Here is a 17,120-nt window from a genome sequence, read left to right as displayed (position 1 = left end):
GCTTTCTATTTTACTTCATTTTAAACAAGTAATTTATTCCTGACAAAGTTTTATTTGCAGCAGCTATTACTCCAGTCCTCAGTGTCACATGAGCCTTAAAAAATAATTTTAATGATTGGTGCACAAAAAACATTTCTTTGTATTATTAAAAAATTTAATTTTAGTATCACTGAGATAAACTCATTATTTCATATATTATTTTTAGTTCATAAAATTAAACTTAAAAGAAAAAAACTTTGTCTTAGCAACTGAAATAAAAATAACTTATTTTTTTTTTAGTAACAATTAATAATAACAAGAAGAAGAAGAAGAAGAAGAAATATTTAATTTTAGTTAACATTTATTTTAACAGTTTTAATTTTAGTTAACTACAATAACCGGTTGAAAACAGCTGTGCTGCTTAACGGTTTTGAGGAAACCATTATTTGTTTTTTAGGATTCTTTGATTAATAGAATATAAGATAACACCTTATTTCAAGGTCTCCCTGTTACACATTGCATCTACTTACTTCTATAATAACAATAAATTATGCATGATTACCTACAAGTAACCCTAAACCAAACCTTAACCATATAGTAAGTACGTGTAGTTAATTGTGACCCTGGACCACAAAACTAGTCTTAAGTGTCAATTTTTTTAAATTGAGATGTATACATCATCTGAAAGCTGAATAAATAAGCTTTCCGATGATGCCTTTAAAGTTGTCCAAATGAATTCTTAGCAATGCATATTACTAATCAAAAAATATGTTTTGATAAATTTACGGTAGGAAATTTATAAAATTTCTAATGGAACATGATCTTTACTTTAATATCCTACTGATTTTGGGCATAAAAGAAAAATAGATAATTTTGACCCATACAATGTTTTTTTGGGCTAATGCTAAAAATATACCCCAGTGACTTAAGACTGCTTTTGTGGTCCAGGGTCACAACTAATATTACTCAGAACTTAAATGTATAATTACACTGTAACAAGGACACCTTAAAATAAAGTGTAACCAAATATATTAACGAATTAAAAAAAGCTTTAAAAATATTTTCAAAAATCTTACTAACGCCAACCATCTAAACGGCAGTGTATATTAAAGAAAGGACTTTGGCAATATCTAGGGACCAGAATATCATAGACATGGAGTTTGACTACTTTGCGTTGGAACGGTATACAACCACCTAGTAACCACACTTGGAACCACCTACCAATGTCCTAGCAACCAATTAAAACACATCAGAAACCATAAAGCAACCCTACAGCAACCATTCAAATAATCAATGCCCTTTGACGACCAGTTTGCAGCTTAATGTTTGGAAAGCTTTCACATTAGGAGTGACTATTATGCTGAAAATGTGGCCTAGATACAAAGCCCACAAAGATTTCACTTCTAATAGAAGTTTTTTATGCATCTGTGCATCTCATCAACTACTTTTTACATCATAAGAGTGTCTACTTCAACACGGAAGTGTGGGTTCTCACCTGTTGGGCTGGTCAAATTGCACAGAGGTTTTACCCTGCTGACTCTGAGACTTTAGTTTGCTGTGAGGTTGTGTAGCAGTAGTGGTGCTTTCAGTGCAGTCAGTAGTAGCAGTAGTAGTTGAGGTCTTTGTAGTGTTGGCATCCGAGGAGCTGTCAGTTTCGGTGACCCCTCGTATGTCCAAGTACTGTCCATTGTCTAGGGGGGGTTTACCACATGGAGTGTCTTCTTTAGACGGAGTCAACTTCACTGCAGATGTGGGTTCTGATGAAACATTCCTCTGAAGCACCTGGATATCACTACACACACACACACAAAGGTACATATATTACATTTAGTGATATGCAAAATCCATGCAAAATGCACTTAAATGCTGAAATGTAAGTATAGAAGTGAATATACAGTAATGTTGTAGCAAACAGACGGAACAGTGAAGAAATAGGCAGAGAAGATGAAGCATGAATTAAAGCAAAACTATATATTTTAAAAATAAGTCGCACCTGAGTATAAGTCGCATTTATGTAGAACCAAGGCTACAGGAGCACTGAGTAGCATAGAGCGCCCTCTTGCGGCTGTAGACAGTAATGTTTTCTCTTGGTTCATGTCAAATTCATTTTGCACCCGACTATAAGTCGCAGGACCATCCAAACTATGAAAAAAAGTGCGACTTATAGTCTGGAAAATACGAGATAGATAGCTATATAGAATCTATATCTATCTATCTATCTATCTATATAAATATATATATATATATATATATATATATATATATATATATATATATATATGTATATATATATATATATATATATATATATATATATATATATATATATATATATATATATATGTAGTATTTTTTAGCACCAAATCAGCATATACGTATGATTTCTGATAGATCATGTGACACTGAAGTAATAGGTGTTAAAAATTTAGTTTGGCCATCACATAAAATGATTACATTAAAAAAATATATTAAAATACACAATTTTAAATTATAATGACTTTTCAATTTTATGATTTTACTGTATTTTTAATCAAATAAAATCAGCATTGGTGATGACCATGCCCAAATTTCTGAACAGTAGTGTGGTTTGTGTGGCTGACGCATTCAATAATAATTACAATTAATCCAGAACACGGCACCAAGATTAATTTTTAATGAGCTGAAAAAAATGCATGTCACACCTCTGTTTATCAGTTTGCACTGGCTACTAATAGCTGCTCACATAAAATTCAAGACATTGATGTTTGCCTACAAAACCATTACTGGCTCTGCACGCCTTAAAACATAAATTCATAACTTTAGACTAATGTACTCTCTAGAAGCTTGTTCCGCTAGTGAACGTTGCTTCATTGTGCCATCCCAATGATACAAAAATTACTTTCACAGACTTTTACATTTAATGTTCCCTCCTGGTGGAATGACCTGATGATCTGATGAATCGGCTAAAAACTAGAGGTGGGTATAGAATAATTTTTTTAATCTAGATTAATCTCACTGTGATCTTGAAATTAATCTAGATTAATCTAGATTAAAATGGCTCATTCGAATTGTTACCCAAATAAAATTGACAAACAGTAAGTCTTTGAGAAGGGGTTTATCAAGCTAGGTGGTGCATTAGAAAAGGGGCTCATCTCCTGTTTCCAAAATACATCAAAAAGTGCTTCAAAAAGCTGTAAACTAATTCCACATTGCACAAGGTGCAAACAACATTACTCCTGTTTCACACCAATGTTTAAGTTTTTTTTCAAGTTTGTTGGTGTCAAGGTACAGAAACCAAATAATAGCACTGGATAGTCTTCAATGTAAAAATGAAATATACAATCAAACCTACATTTATTCATACACCTTCAACATTTCTCACATTATTACAGTTTTGCTATATATATCAAAAATTATATCTGGTTTCTGAATCATTTTTGGTTTGACTGTTAAAACTACAAAGAAATTCAGTCAAGAGCAGTGAGTGATTTTCATTTTCATTTTCTTGGATTAACATTACAGCAGCCAGTCGCTAAATTAGGCGCGGTCACTTTAAGAGACGATGAACGCATCCAATATAATACACATCCCATTTTTTTCCTCAACGGTTTACTTTCACTTAAGAAATAACTGACAGTTTTTTTTACATATTTTGTATGTATTTGTCGGCACAAGAGCAAAAATAAGCAAATTCGATGTTCAAGTGTTTTGAGACTTTCTCTGCGTGAGCCCTGAACACCAGAACACAGTGGTGTTGAATTGGGCTCTTTCACATCTTTTTGTTTGTTCAAACTGCGATTTATATTTGTTTGTTCAGGTGCAGGAGGGACTTCGAGGTGAATTTCGCAGAAGAGAGCTCCGTTCAGTGTCGCTGTCCGTGATACGCGGCTCTCTCTCTCGTGCGCAGCTTTTCTGCATCTAGTTTTTGGATGCTTTAATGTTTAAATCGACAAGCGGTACGGCTTAACAACACGTGAGAAAGATAAGCTTTCATGACGATGCGCAGCAGTGGCCCGTCAACTGTCCTGAGCATCTTTTTAGGCTGGCCTCAGCCAGTCGGTTATATAAAATATCAAGATGAAAGTCATCATAGCTTGCTTAGTATAGACCGAGCTCCCAACCCAACTTTGAGAATAGATTAACGGCAATATTGATAAGAGTCTCATGTTAACGCAGCACGTTAACGGTGATAACGGCCCACCACTACTAAAAACACATCTCTTCCATCTTTGTTTGACCCTCTTACTCTATCACTCTTTAATCTAATTACATTCTCAAAAAAAAAAAAAAAAAGATTTATAATCTTCTCTATAATGCTTCTCTAATCTCTTTGTATTCTATTTGTTTTCATTTTATTTATTATACAATTAACAAAAAAGACCTCTAACACTAGCTTGCTTTGATTGCTTCCATTGTCCTCATTTGTAAGTCGCTTTGGAGAAAAGTGTCTGTTAAATGGCTAAATTTAAATAATAATAATAATATATGTATAAATAAAAATATACACAACATAAAATAATCTTATACATTTTAATAATCACACACACACACACACACACATATATATACGCCTTGACAATTAAAAAACTATATTAGTTTTAAATAACTAAATATGTTATTGTTATTATATGGCATAATATCCAGTACGTTACTTACAAATATTTATAACAAAATATGGTTTATTGATATATTAATTTAGCAGGTTAACTGATCAGCATCAAATTCATAGGGAATCGTGACTAATAAACTACGGATAAATATTTTTTAGGAAAAATCAGCTGACAAGATCAGACCCTGCAGATATTAATTATGACAGTAATCACAGGTCGCTGTTCTGAGCTCTGATTACACAGCCTCATGCAGCAGGTTTCTGACTGAATTTTTCACAAAGGCAGCAGGCATTGACTCTTACCTTTGGAGCTTTTTAATCTGTTCAGCCAGACTCTTTTTCTCACTGTTTAGCAGGCTGATCTGATATTCCAGCTCCTGGACCACTTCCTCTTGCTGCTGCTGCTGTGGATAACATTGAAATTACTTAAAAGTTGGCATATTTTTGACAAGAGAAACAGAAGGTGGACAACCAGAATGGATAATACCGCCGCGGAGTTAACTACAAGTCAGTCGTATGTTAAGATTATTTGCGAAACTACCGCCAGGTCACGCAAAGGGACTGATTTTGAACTGAATGTAATTGTAAAATGTTTGTTTGTAAACAGAGATGAAAGGGCGAAGTAAAACAACAACATTATAATATAACATTGTAACATTCTTTAAAACCATTAGAAAATTTACAATGAGATAATTTAAAACGTATGTAAATACCTGTATAGCCTCAGTTTGCTGCACAGGTTCCTGGGTAAAATAGTCTCCAGGCAAGTCATTTGGGTCCACACTGACCGCCACATCCACGGTATCCCGATGCAACGGCAGGCTGTTCCCGCAGTTCCTGTAGAGCTGCAATAGGTCTGGAGGTTTGGGAATGTTTAGACCCACGTCATCCCACAACTCAAAATCCTGCAGATATAAAATATCATGAGTACCAGGGAGAAATAAAATACTAAATTAAATAATCAATGTATAAAAGGGATTCATAAAATATTACCTGATCATCATTTTCATCAGAGAATGTGATGGACGTCAACTTACATTCATTTTTCAATAAATACTCATTAACTAAAAAATTTAAGGCTCTCTTTTCAAGAGGGCGAATAGGTTCCTGAAAAAGATAATTGGAAAAAATTAAGTTCATGCAGATTTATTCAAACTAATTTTTTCATAATGAGCATAATGAGAAAAAACCTGATTTTCAGGACTGGATTTGTAGTTTTTTCTCTCTTGAGAAGGAATCTCACATTCTACACCAAGAGAAAGAAAGAAAGAAACTGTGAGAAAGAAAGCGGTTGAGCTGGAATTTGATTTATGGTGGACATTACAAACTGCCTTTAGGAATGAGAGCAGCTCCTATAGCAGAAGGAACTGAAGTGTGTAAAAGTTGAAAGTACGCCACCTGCAGCCTGAGTCAAGTTGGCACGCAGAGCCTGAATGGTCTCCCTGGCTTTCCGCAGTTCAAACTCCAGAACTGGACCGGGGGGAAGTGGGTCACACACAAACAGGCATCCAACCAAGAGAAGGGAACAAAGGAACAAAACAAAAGGGGGGAAAAAGAACAAAGGATGGCCATGAAAAAACAAAATCAAAAAAAGAAAGCAAAGAAAGAAAAACAACTTTTGTAAGAAGCTGAGGCAGAACCAAAACAGGGACATGCACACTATGGAACTTATGAACACATGCAGCAGAGGTTGCTGGAGAAGCTGCCAGATCATGAAAATATTTACACAATTATTTTCCTTCGGGTTTTATTTTCTCGCAAATTCACTAGCTGCTGTCTGACCAGGGATTTAGAGAAAATTCAAAGTCTGTTTGCTTGTTTGGATGCACAGTTAAAAAAAAAAAAAAAAACTTTCACAATTTCTTTTTGAAGTTCCTTTAGATCTTCCAATTCCTTTTGACTTTAAAGCTGAAGTGTGTAATTTCTGTGCCTCTAACGTCATCAAACAGAGTTGCAAATTATATGGCTTGTCCTAAATAGTGCAATTTACGTTCATTTGCCATCTAGCTGCAATCGCTAACAAGTGTCCATAAAATTCACATGACCATCGGGAGTTTGGTTTGTCATTTTAGGTTGCAAAATTGTGCGCCAACTTCAAGTCTACATTAGCAGACAACAATATGTTAACCATGCCTTTTGGGATGGGCCTAATTATCGTCAACTTCGGTACTGAATTTTTTACATTTATTTTATTTTTTTTAATATAAAAGTCTATTTCCCGCTATTATATGAGCGATTTCTTAACACAGCTGATTTGACCGCTTATATTTTTAATTTCACTACCGACTTTTACCAAAGTCGCTACTTTTGACAACACTATAAACAGTTTATCCCACCACTAATTCACATCACTGGCTAGACCAATGTTGACATGTCAGATCATTCATTCAAGTGTCTCTGAATACTAACCTGGAATATGATAAAGTAATTTGAAATGGGGGGGGGGGACTACACACTTTAGATTAAATAAAACTAAGTTGCCTACAAAATGAAGTCTTTCAAAAATAAATAATACTTTTCAGTTTTACAATACCAAATATATACAAACGCAAATCCTAAATACACCAAAATCTAAATCTACCTGGTGTTTGCATTTGATCTTCTCTGTAAAAGAGTTGTTCAATTGGAAAAGGATTTAATGGTGTATGAAAAACCCCGCAGCAATCCTGCTACTGTGGACTGCTAGACGAGTTCTAAAACAGGCTGTGTCTCATTTCTAAAACGGGAATTAGCATACTGTGAAGACCAAATTTGGGATCAGAAGCACTTTGATCCACTAACAGTTGGGACACTGATGATTTTGCATTAAAATACAACAAAAAACAATATTCTTCTGGTATAACATTTTAAAAATCTAATTCTCACCAATCTTTAGGATGCATTCTGACAATTTCTAGGAAGCAAACATTTCAGTGTACTGGAACAATTGCGATCATAGCACAGCCCTAGAAATCCTTAGGCAGTGTTTGAACTAGGGAACGGATTACACACCCAGAGATGATGGGAAACAGAAGCATGGAGAGCACAGGACACTCTGCATGACTGTGCACTGATGATCAGCAGGTGGGTCTCCCACAAGCTCTGCTTCCTTAATATGTTTTCTGGTACACCATTTAACCGAACAGGGCCAGATAAAGGAGGAAGGAAAAAAAGAAAGATGAATTCAAACACAAGAGAAAAAAATAAAAATAAATGGGGGTGGGGTGGGGGGTTCTAAGAGAAAACAGAGCTCGAATAGGACAAAGACACTTATACTGCTGATTAATTCAGCACAGGATGCAAGTTTAACAAATGCAAAAATGTAAGAACAAGCAAAAAGAAGAAAAAAAAAGTGGCAAAGGTGAGCTTGCCTGGATGGTTTGTGGTCCAGTATTGGAAAGAGAAACACTGGAATAGAGATCCATCAGACAGCAAGTAAACCCCAGGTCAGACAGCCAGGGCTGTGCTCATAATTGAAGGGGTCATGATTTGGGAGCAGATGCCCAATTTGGGGTGCAAAAGTGACATTTTGCACAAAGCAATCTTATTCTGCTGCACGGTTCCTTCAGCTTTCTACTTACCCATAATTCGTTTTTAACAAAATCACACTTATAATAAATGCAGAAAACCTCAAAGGATTAGTTCACTTCAGAAATTTCCTGATATTTTACTCACCCCCATGTCATCTAAGATGTTAACGTCTTTCTTTCTTCAGTCGAAAAGAAATTAAGGTCTTTGACGGAAACATTCCAGGATTATTCTCCTTATAATGGACTTCAAACGGTTGATCGTCAAAATACAGATTCAGAGCTCATTAATTTATTTTCAAATGCAGAAAGACAGATGTAGATATCTTGGATGACATAGGGGTGAGGAAATTATCAGGAATTTTTTATTTGAAAGTGAACTAAACCGTATGAAAAATACCCATTACCTAAAATAAATAATTTTTATTTATATATAATAATAATTTGCTTTATTATTTATTACACGACAGGCCTGTTCACACCAAGTTTAAAGTGAAAATCACATATTTACAAACAACTGTATGTAATATTTGACAACTACAAACTACAGTTTCTGAAAATGTAATGAATAAATAAAATATAAAATAAAAATGAATAAAGATCAATTATGAGAATAAAAATAAAATGTAATTAAATTAGAAAAAATGAAGGCGGTGCAAGTTAAAGCTTTATTATCGCGTTAACGCATTAATTGATTAATGCAGAAAATTATTTTATTGCGTGTTATCGTGGTTTTTTTTTAAAAAAAATTATTACGAAAGTATGTTGCTCACTGGCTCTGAATACACATTCAGACAAATCATGGGTCACAGGAGGGGATTCTTCCGATCATATTATTTAGGCTAAGCATCAGCATTTACAAACCATTGTCCAGTTATTTTTAACAGAAAAGAATGCAACGAGCTTGTAATCACGACTTCATAAATGGGAAATAGATAGTTTCTGATAGCAACTGAGGACAGCAGAGAAGCACTTGTTCAGCAGATTGGAGTGCATTGTTTTGTTAACTTAGTGGTTTATTATTTTGAACCGTATGGGACATGGTAAAATGTCCATCTCACAATATATTGCTTTACACATCTATCGTTTTTGCTGCTCAGAAATATTCATGCAATCATGCACCACGTATCAGAAAATCTTTGTGGTTATCGGTCACACTCACTGATCTATTCATAACTGAACCACGCTCTGGCCCACCTTTTCCAACCGAGCCGGGGACTGCTAAACAGCGATCGCCCTAGTCAAACAAACCAGTCTTTGGGTGTTAAGACTGTCTAGTGTGAGCAAACCCTAATTATTCTCCCACATCCCCCACACACAAGTATCTAGTACCTGTCCATCAAGTGTCGCCCTGTCCCGCACTCTGCTGTGTTGGGTCCCCCGATCGTGCAGGTCTCTAATAGGAGGGTGCCTGTTATAATGTTGTGATCAAGGCTCTGGACTCTGAGCAATACACTACTTTTTTACGTATTTTTAGTTCTGTGCATAAAAATTCGATTAAATCGCAGACAATCATGCGATTAATCATGATTGAAAAAATGTAATCGTTGCCCAGCACTAGAAAAAAAGAAAAAAAAAAACTTTTTGGAATAAAAATAATAAAATAAACTCATAAATTAAAATTGCTTCGTTTTATTCAAAGCTATAAAATGCAGCATTGATGTGAACAGACCTTAATACTACTATCACATAAAGTTAATTTTAAAATATTGCATGCAAGATATATCCCTGGATAGAAGAACCTGATACTCTGTAAATAATTCATTGACTTCACTGTTAAACCAGTAGCCAACAAATATAGGTGTACAGCTAAGCTCTGAGGATTTGTGTTGGCAGTGGGTAGGGGATTTTTCAGGAAAATTCCTGTGAATTTTCACAGGAATTATTAGTAGCAACACTTTCCGATCTGAAAAATTTCTGCCAGGATAATGTAAGAATCTGAAGCTTGGGAGGGACTCAAGCTAATGAAACAGAAAAAGCTCAGGGAACAGTATTGGCAACCTAGCCAAGCAAGTATCAAAACAAAGAAATGACAAAGAGAGGACACTTGAGAGCCAGAAAACCTTTTGCTTGGTAAGAAATGGGAAAGCAAAATAGTTATTGTCAGTACAGCCAAATTAGTTTAGCGTTCAGCATTCAGCTATTAGTTAACCCTCCTACTCATCTATAGAGACCACTCATCTACGAGACCGCCGATGAAAGCACTCAGTGAACCATACAGTTTGACCCATGTGAATTCACTTCAATCATGAATGCCAAGAATCTTGTGTCATATACGGTAACACTGACCAAATCACCTCTCGTAAAAGAGTTTAACACAAGCCACTGAACCACTAATAGTTTCCAGAAAAATGTCCAGTAAAGCCAATTCCTTCTAATTTTGCCTAAAAATGGCCTTGTACCGTCACTGCTGAACTGTGTTCTTGGAAATTCAGGGCATTAGCAAACTGAAAATTTGGCTATTGTCAATTGTGCTCTAATATGATGATAAGTGCATGCAAAATGTTTAAAATTAAACCAAAGATTTCCACTATTAAAAGTATCGTATGACACAACGTTGGAATTCAAGAACACTTACGTGTTTAAAACCAAACACATGACCAGTCACTGTGGCTGAGGAAAATGTATTTAACTAGCAGCCAACTGTCCCATTGTAGTATGTGAAGCACACCGCAAACAACTCTGATATGATTTTCAAATATGATCATTAGGACTAAGTGTTCACGTTGTAGTCATTAATTCTATATATGAATATGATAACAGGATTTTCCTTACCTGCCACTCTTTCGTCCGACTCCCTGTTGCCATCATCTGAATAACGTGCGAAATCCAAGGAGTCCAATGTACTGATGCTGCCAGCTCGATCTGGAAACAAACAACCAAACCAAAAATGGATGAACTTCAGTGGTTCCCACTCATATTAAAGGGTTTCATATTCTACATCTACACACACTCTTATTAGACAGAACACTAAACTAGCATTTACAGAAAGTAAAATGGTGACATTTTGATTTGTTTCGGCAAACTAAAGCAGTCAGCAGTTATAGAGAATAGGCTCAACGTAGGCCAAAATTTTCCAGAAGCACAGATCTCTCCGTCTGTCTGCACTGCTGGAGGCAAACCCCCACATGGACTCCTCTATTTCTGCACACCAGCGATTGTAGTCTGTTTTGTGTACACTGGCATGGTAACACATATTCAGCAACAAACCACATTTATTTATTTTTGTGATTTTAAATGAATGACCATATAATAATAGTGTTCAGGAACTTAGTGATTCCACATCATTTGCATATTTTTAAAGGGACAAGGTCAAAAATAAAAAAAATTAAATGTTTCCTGATCTTCTGAAAGGAGATTGGTGGATACTCACCAATGAAAACACATTTTAACTTTCAGAACTCGAAACATCCTCCCGATACAAAAACACAACTTATGGAAATACGCTTTAATTCAATAACTCATGGAGATTTAACCATCCAGTTACACACTAACGATATCTATTCTGTATTCATAAAAAGGTCTTGTTCAGTCAAACTGAGGCATAGTTCTACTATTACACCAGAAGAAATATTTACACTGAAATGTACAAAAAATCTTGATCCATTCCTACGGTTCTGTATGTAGCACCTCTGCATGGAAATCTTTAGAAGTCTTTAAAAAGACTCCTTAAAATAAAATAAAATTAAATTAAATAATCCATCTCTTCTTTCAGAAAATGGTTATGAAAAGTGAATTAATTTAATGATTGTTGGCATTAGACAGGCATGGCAATTGTAGGTCTGGGGAAAATAAATTACATAAGTAAAATCAAATAAAATATAATAAATTATATGGCCTCTTTAAATGCTTGTGCTCTTTCACTCAAGCATATCACATGATGGCATTAAAACTCATGCGCTCAGTCCCTTGACAGCAAAGCTGTCCATGTAGAGGAGGGACAATCTCAATCCACCAATAAAAATGAGAGATTTTACTTGCCTTCAAATAGGTGATTTTTTTTTTTTTTTTTTGCACGCCAACGTAAACTTGCATTCTGTATAAATGAAGTTGGTTGAATGTCAAATGTAGATAAATTAGTGGATCTGCCTATCACAGCCTTGGACAGAGAAGTATTGATGAAGGAACAGTTTTGGGACTCTCTGTGGGCGTGACGTGCATGACAATCCTGAGATCCAACATGTGAGAGTGCCACAGAGCTGAGCTGAATAAACATCTTGTCAAACTGGTTCTGCGAAGGCAATATGTGAGCTTGACCCATACTTAAGAGGCTTTCTACAAGGGAAGATATCGAAAGGCTCTTGTTCAGTATGTCAGGCGAGTCATGTGACTCATGAGTAAGCGATAAATGTGCACACATACTTGCTTCTGTGTGATAAAGTTCACATGATCGACACAAAATTAGAAAAGATCATCTGTTTGATGTTAAAACACTTTCTCACTTTCAAGTCAACCATTCGTAGGTTGATTTCCACGAAAAAGGTAACATCAAAACATTGATCTAAGAGATTTATGTAATAGCTATTCTACTTCATGTTATTTATATGATATACATGCCAACCAAAGGGAGTTTTTGTGTCATCTTTTTTGAGCATACAGAACTTCACATATCCTATCAGAATTTGGCTACTAAGTGTTTTGTATTAGCAATACAAAGTTATTTTAGTAGCTCAGGAATCTGAGAGAGTGATAAACACTCACGCTAGGCTAGGAAGACACAGTTTATACAAAAAGGAGCCATTTCTTTTTAGACACAGGTTACCAAAATCCATAAATTAAGCATTAACTACTAAGTAAATGGCCACAATAATTAAAAATCAAAGCCATATCCTCCGGGCCACATAAATGCTCCCTCTTTTACATTTCAGCTACACTATATATATGCACCATAGAAGTGCAACAAGCGATCTTCTCAATGAAAGCAGCATTTTTACCATGCAATTAAATAAACTAAGCATTAAATAAAATAAATCAATCAATAACAACAATTTAAAAAAATCATTTGACCAATAAACACAGTAAAACTTTTTAATATGAGCTTTCATAAATCATGCTGCTCAAATAACATTTCCTTTATTATATTTTTGTTAAAGCCGTGATCTATTCTTTGAATCTGAATTAAAAAAAAGTCCATATGAACAGCAAGTATTTAAAATTAAAATCCTTTGTTAGTAACATTATAAATGTCTTTACCGTCACCTTTCATCACATTCAATGCATCCTTGCTCAATAAAATAATTAATTTACATAATAATAATATAAAAAATCATTCAGTGAGATTTCTCACTTACAATGACAATGTTGTCAATAATTTTAGGTCTTCATAATGTAAGTGCGTATTTAGGCAGTATGTCAACGCAGATTTGCAGAATATTGTATTGTAAGGATCAGTAGAAAGCTGCATAAGGCCTAATGGTGTCTTCTGATCTGTTTGCTGTGTGTCATTCGGAGCTAAATGAATAGGCTGGGGGTGGAGGGGGAACAGTCAATTGTGCAGTAAACTAGATTTTGATGACAGCCAGACAGCTGCTTAAAAAAAAAACTGATCCAGTCAAGTCTCCATCATACAGTTTACAATATTCATTCAGCGCTGCTTCAAATCCTCTCACATCCTAAACACACAGAAGCCCTTTCAGCCCTGAAACGCTTCTCAAGCGGATACTGCGTCTCTCTAGCAAAGGATAAAATATCGGCGAGACTGTGTGAGGTGTTGATAATGTCTCTTCCTGCAATGACGTGACAGAACAGAAGCATCTGCTCCCTTCAGCTGGTTGCCAGATCCTCTTTCAGAGAGGGGGTTAGTTCCATAATGCTAATAAAACCCTGTGGTTCCAGAAACCTCTGTTCAAGAACCAGGTCAATACACAGCTGTCAGCAGCAATTAGGCATGTATTTAAGAGTCAGTTAAGTGTGGTTCAGTCTCCAATGCAGATTAAGTAACCCAACTGAAAAAATACAAATAAAACACTGGCTGACACAAACAGGCAACCCAGGTCTAGTCTTCTAGTTTCAATAGCATCCCCCTCTCCCTGGAGAACGGTGTCACTTAAGACACTGCACTCAGCTGATGAGGTCACATTCTGTCTTTTGGTCCTCTTAAAAATAAAGGTCCTTTGCTATCAATGGTTCCATGTAGAATCTTGAACCTTTAACATCCACGAAACACTTCGATGGCCTTTAGTGGATTTATGTTTCCTTTACATAAATCTCTTAGATCAATGTTTCGATGTTAACATTTGTTGAAATCCACCTATGAATGGTTGACTTATAGTTTTTACATGTTAAACTCGAATATGAGAAAGCGTTTTAACATCAAACTAATTATCCATTTCCTTTTTTAGATGATTAAAATATTCTTCACACGAAGAAAAAAAAGGGTTCTTTTAAGAACGGTTCACTGAAAGAGGATCATTGTGGAACACAAGATGGTTCTTCTATGGAATGACTGGAATCATCTTTACTGAAAAAAAAGATGATTCTGACATCATTTACTCACCTTGATGTTGCAAAACTGTATGAGATTCTTTCTTCTATAGAACATAAAAAGAAGCTATTCCGAGACATGTGTTTCTTGTCCAAATAATAGAAGTCAATGGTAATCAAAACATTTAGGTTGCCAGTATTCTTCATAATATCATATATATAATATAAGACAGACACCAGACACCTTTGGAACACCATGAGTGTAAGTAAATTAGGACAGAATTTGAATGGTTTGCTTTCACTTTAAATGATTGGTTTCCGTGATATGAAATGGCTCCTTGATTGGCTTTAATCAATGAAATTCTTTTATAATTGATCAACACTATACAATTTTGCCATTTTCAATCCACACTGCAACTACATGCAACCTAGTAATCAAGAAAAACAAATCCCCACCTCATGCTTTGAAAGGCAAATAGTAAGAGGCAGACGAGTGCAGGCTATCACATAAAAGACTTAATTTAGGAGCAAAGGTATAAGAGAAACAGAACACGAAAGGAATTCCTGATTACACCACACAAATGACATCAATCTCGTGTATCACTGCACACAGTCAGGTTTTACATACCCCTCATGTGAGCATCTTTTTTTCTCCTCTTTCTATCCTGCATCTGCACAGCTGGAGTCAGTGGGAAGACTTCACATCACATCACACAACAAACACACAATCCAGCCCTAAAAATGCCTCCCCAACAAGCCTCTGTACTTGAATGCATTAGACTGAAACAGTAAACTGCAATATAAAATGAACAGGTAGTCTAGCTAAAGTACTAGTTCGAACAACTGCAGATTTGGTGTATTTTATGGCTGTTTAAAGAACAAAGTGGCTTCGTTCCAAAACCTAGTGAGTTACATACCTAGACAGCATTTTAGTGCATTAACCTAACTAGTTATTCTGTTACAAATCCTAGTGAGCAGCCTAATTAGATAGCAATTGTATACTGTATATTATAGTTTATGTGCTAACTAAGTATCCAGCTCCAAAACCTAGTGAGCTGCCTACCTAGAAAGCATTTTGGGCATTAATTTAGATGCGAAATAGGCGTCCTGTTCTAAAAAAAAATAAAAACATCTTAAATCAGATGGTCTCCCAGCCTGGTTTACCTTGTCTAGCTGGTTTTCCAGACTGGTCAGGTAAGTGGAGTTCAACTAGTTTACGCTTGTTGACCAGCTGACAGGTGTCTAAAACCTTAAACCCCGCCAGCCTAACCAGGTTATGAGACCTGTGAACCATTTTAGACTGGTTTTAAATGTTGTTTGATTAGCAAATGCGGTCTCGTAGGTTTTGAAACATGTCCATTTACTTCATACAGGAACAGTAGACTTTATTGCAGTTGGACCTACATTATAAACATGTTCTCCCGGTTTCACAGACAAGGCTTAAGTTAGTCCCAGACTAAAATGCATGTTTGAGCTGTCCCAACTGAAAATATCTTGCTCTGACATATGTCAGTGTCACTGTTCTGTGTCAAGATGCACACCTGTAATGTTTTCTCCTAAGACACTTTTCTAAAAGTTGCTTAAACAACTTAATTTAACTAAAGCCTAGACATGGCTTAAACTAAGCCTCGTTTGTGAAACCGGGCCATTATCTCATGACTTACTAAGCGGACCTCCAGGACCGACACCTTGCTCTTTGGAAGCGGGTGGAGTTCCGCTCTGCCGCTCGAAGTTGCCTGGATTGGAGAAATAATCCCGCAGGCGAGGAAGCTCGCGTCCGGCTTCCAGGAGCTCGGTGTGCAGCTCCAGGGCCGTGAGGATGTACTGATCCCGGAGCAGCTGCGCGGCGATCGCATCCAGCGACACCCGACTCTCAGCAGCGCCTCCTCCTCCGATCCCAGCCACCGCCGCGGCCGAAGCGGGGATACCGTCCACACTCGGGCTGGTTCGGCTGCTGGACAGCAGAGCGGCTGGCTCGGAGTACGCCGGCGGGGAGAAGGGACCCAGGCTGTGGCCTTGCACTTCATCACTCGGGCTGCGCTCGGTGTCCGCGCCATCCTGCCTCTGCTCCGCTTCCTCCTCCGAATCACTCACGTTAAACGGGTTGACATTACCCGCCGCCATTTTACCGTAAGGTGTTTAGCCAGCTGTCTGGCTGATATGTGTCTCCGACTTCCTGGACAGATGTCAAGAGCGCTTTATTGCTCCTTATCAACGGGGCTCCGAGAATTATGCTTTGGTTGGTGGGGCCAAATGTCATTTCAGCACCCCACCTCCTCCCTGTTAAGACACGAGCGGAAATGACATAACGCACTTCGACTAGCCTGGATCCGTCAAGCGGATGTGAGAAGATCCAATGAGAAAACATAAGAAGCCAAGGTTTTATTTAACAAATGCAAACCAGTACATGCAGCACGCACCCCAGGCAGTAAAAAATTTAATTAAAATTAAAAATGCAGTAGGCATCTCTGGCGATGCAAATTAATTTATCCTGCAAACTCAGGACACATTGTTTAATAAAATAAAATAAATACAATTTTTAATAATAAAAAAAAAATCTATTTATCTGTGTGCTGTCTGTCTATCTATCTCTCTATCTATCTGTCTGTCGTTCTAATGTCCAA

The 17,120-nt window shown here is 36.4% G+C and overlaps 1 protein-coding gene across 19 annotated transcripts in view; it reads right to left on the bottom strand.

The window, feature by feature from the left end:
* The window catches only part of relch (RAB11 binding and LisH domain, coiled-coil and HEAT repeat containing), a 46,485-nt gene extending 29,375 nt beyond the window's left edge, over nt 1-17,110 (bottom strand). For 10 of the 19 annotated variants that reach the window (XR_008183250.1, XM_052595899.1, XM_052595900.1 and 7 more), the window contains exons 1-9: nt 16,161-17,110; nt 15,125-15,175; nt 10,849-10,938; nt 5,966-6,037; nt 5,758-5,813; nt 5,561-5,674; nt 5,281-5,472; nt 4,871-4,971; nt 1,475-1,771 (exon numbers count right to left, since the gene is read on the bottom strand). Coding sequence is in view for 18 of the 19 variants with exons in the window: in XM_052595899.1 (XP_052451859.1) it covers nt 1,475-1,771; nt 4,871-4,971; nt 5,281-5,472; nt 5,561-5,674; nt 5,758-5,813; nt 5,966-6,037; nt 10,849-10,938; nt 15,125-15,175; nt 16,161-16,620 (1,433 nt within the window). In the remaining variant the exon portion in view is untranslated. The remainder of the gene's footprint in view (nt 1-1,474; nt 1,772-4,870; nt 4,972-5,280; nt 5,473-5,560; nt 5,675-5,757; nt 5,814-5,965; nt 6,038-10,848; nt 10,939-15,124; nt 15,176-16,160) is intronic. The other 9 variants (XM_052595905.1, XM_052595915.1, XM_052595916.1 and 6 more) reach the window with 5 other exon arrangements.
* Between the last annotated feature and the right edge of the window lie 10 nt (nt 17,111-17,120).

The sequence above is a fragment of the Carassius gibelio genome, chromosome B24, assembly GCF_023724105.1.
Source record: "Carassius gibelio isolate Cgi1373 ecotype wild population from Czech Republic chromosome B24, carGib1.2-hapl.c, whole genome shotgun sequence".
In the NCBI taxonomy this organism is placed as follows: Eukaryota; Metazoa; Chordata; class Actinopteri; order Cypriniformes; family Cyprinidae; genus Carassius; species Carassius gibelio.
This window is presented reverse-complemented; position numbering and strand designations above follow the sequence as displayed.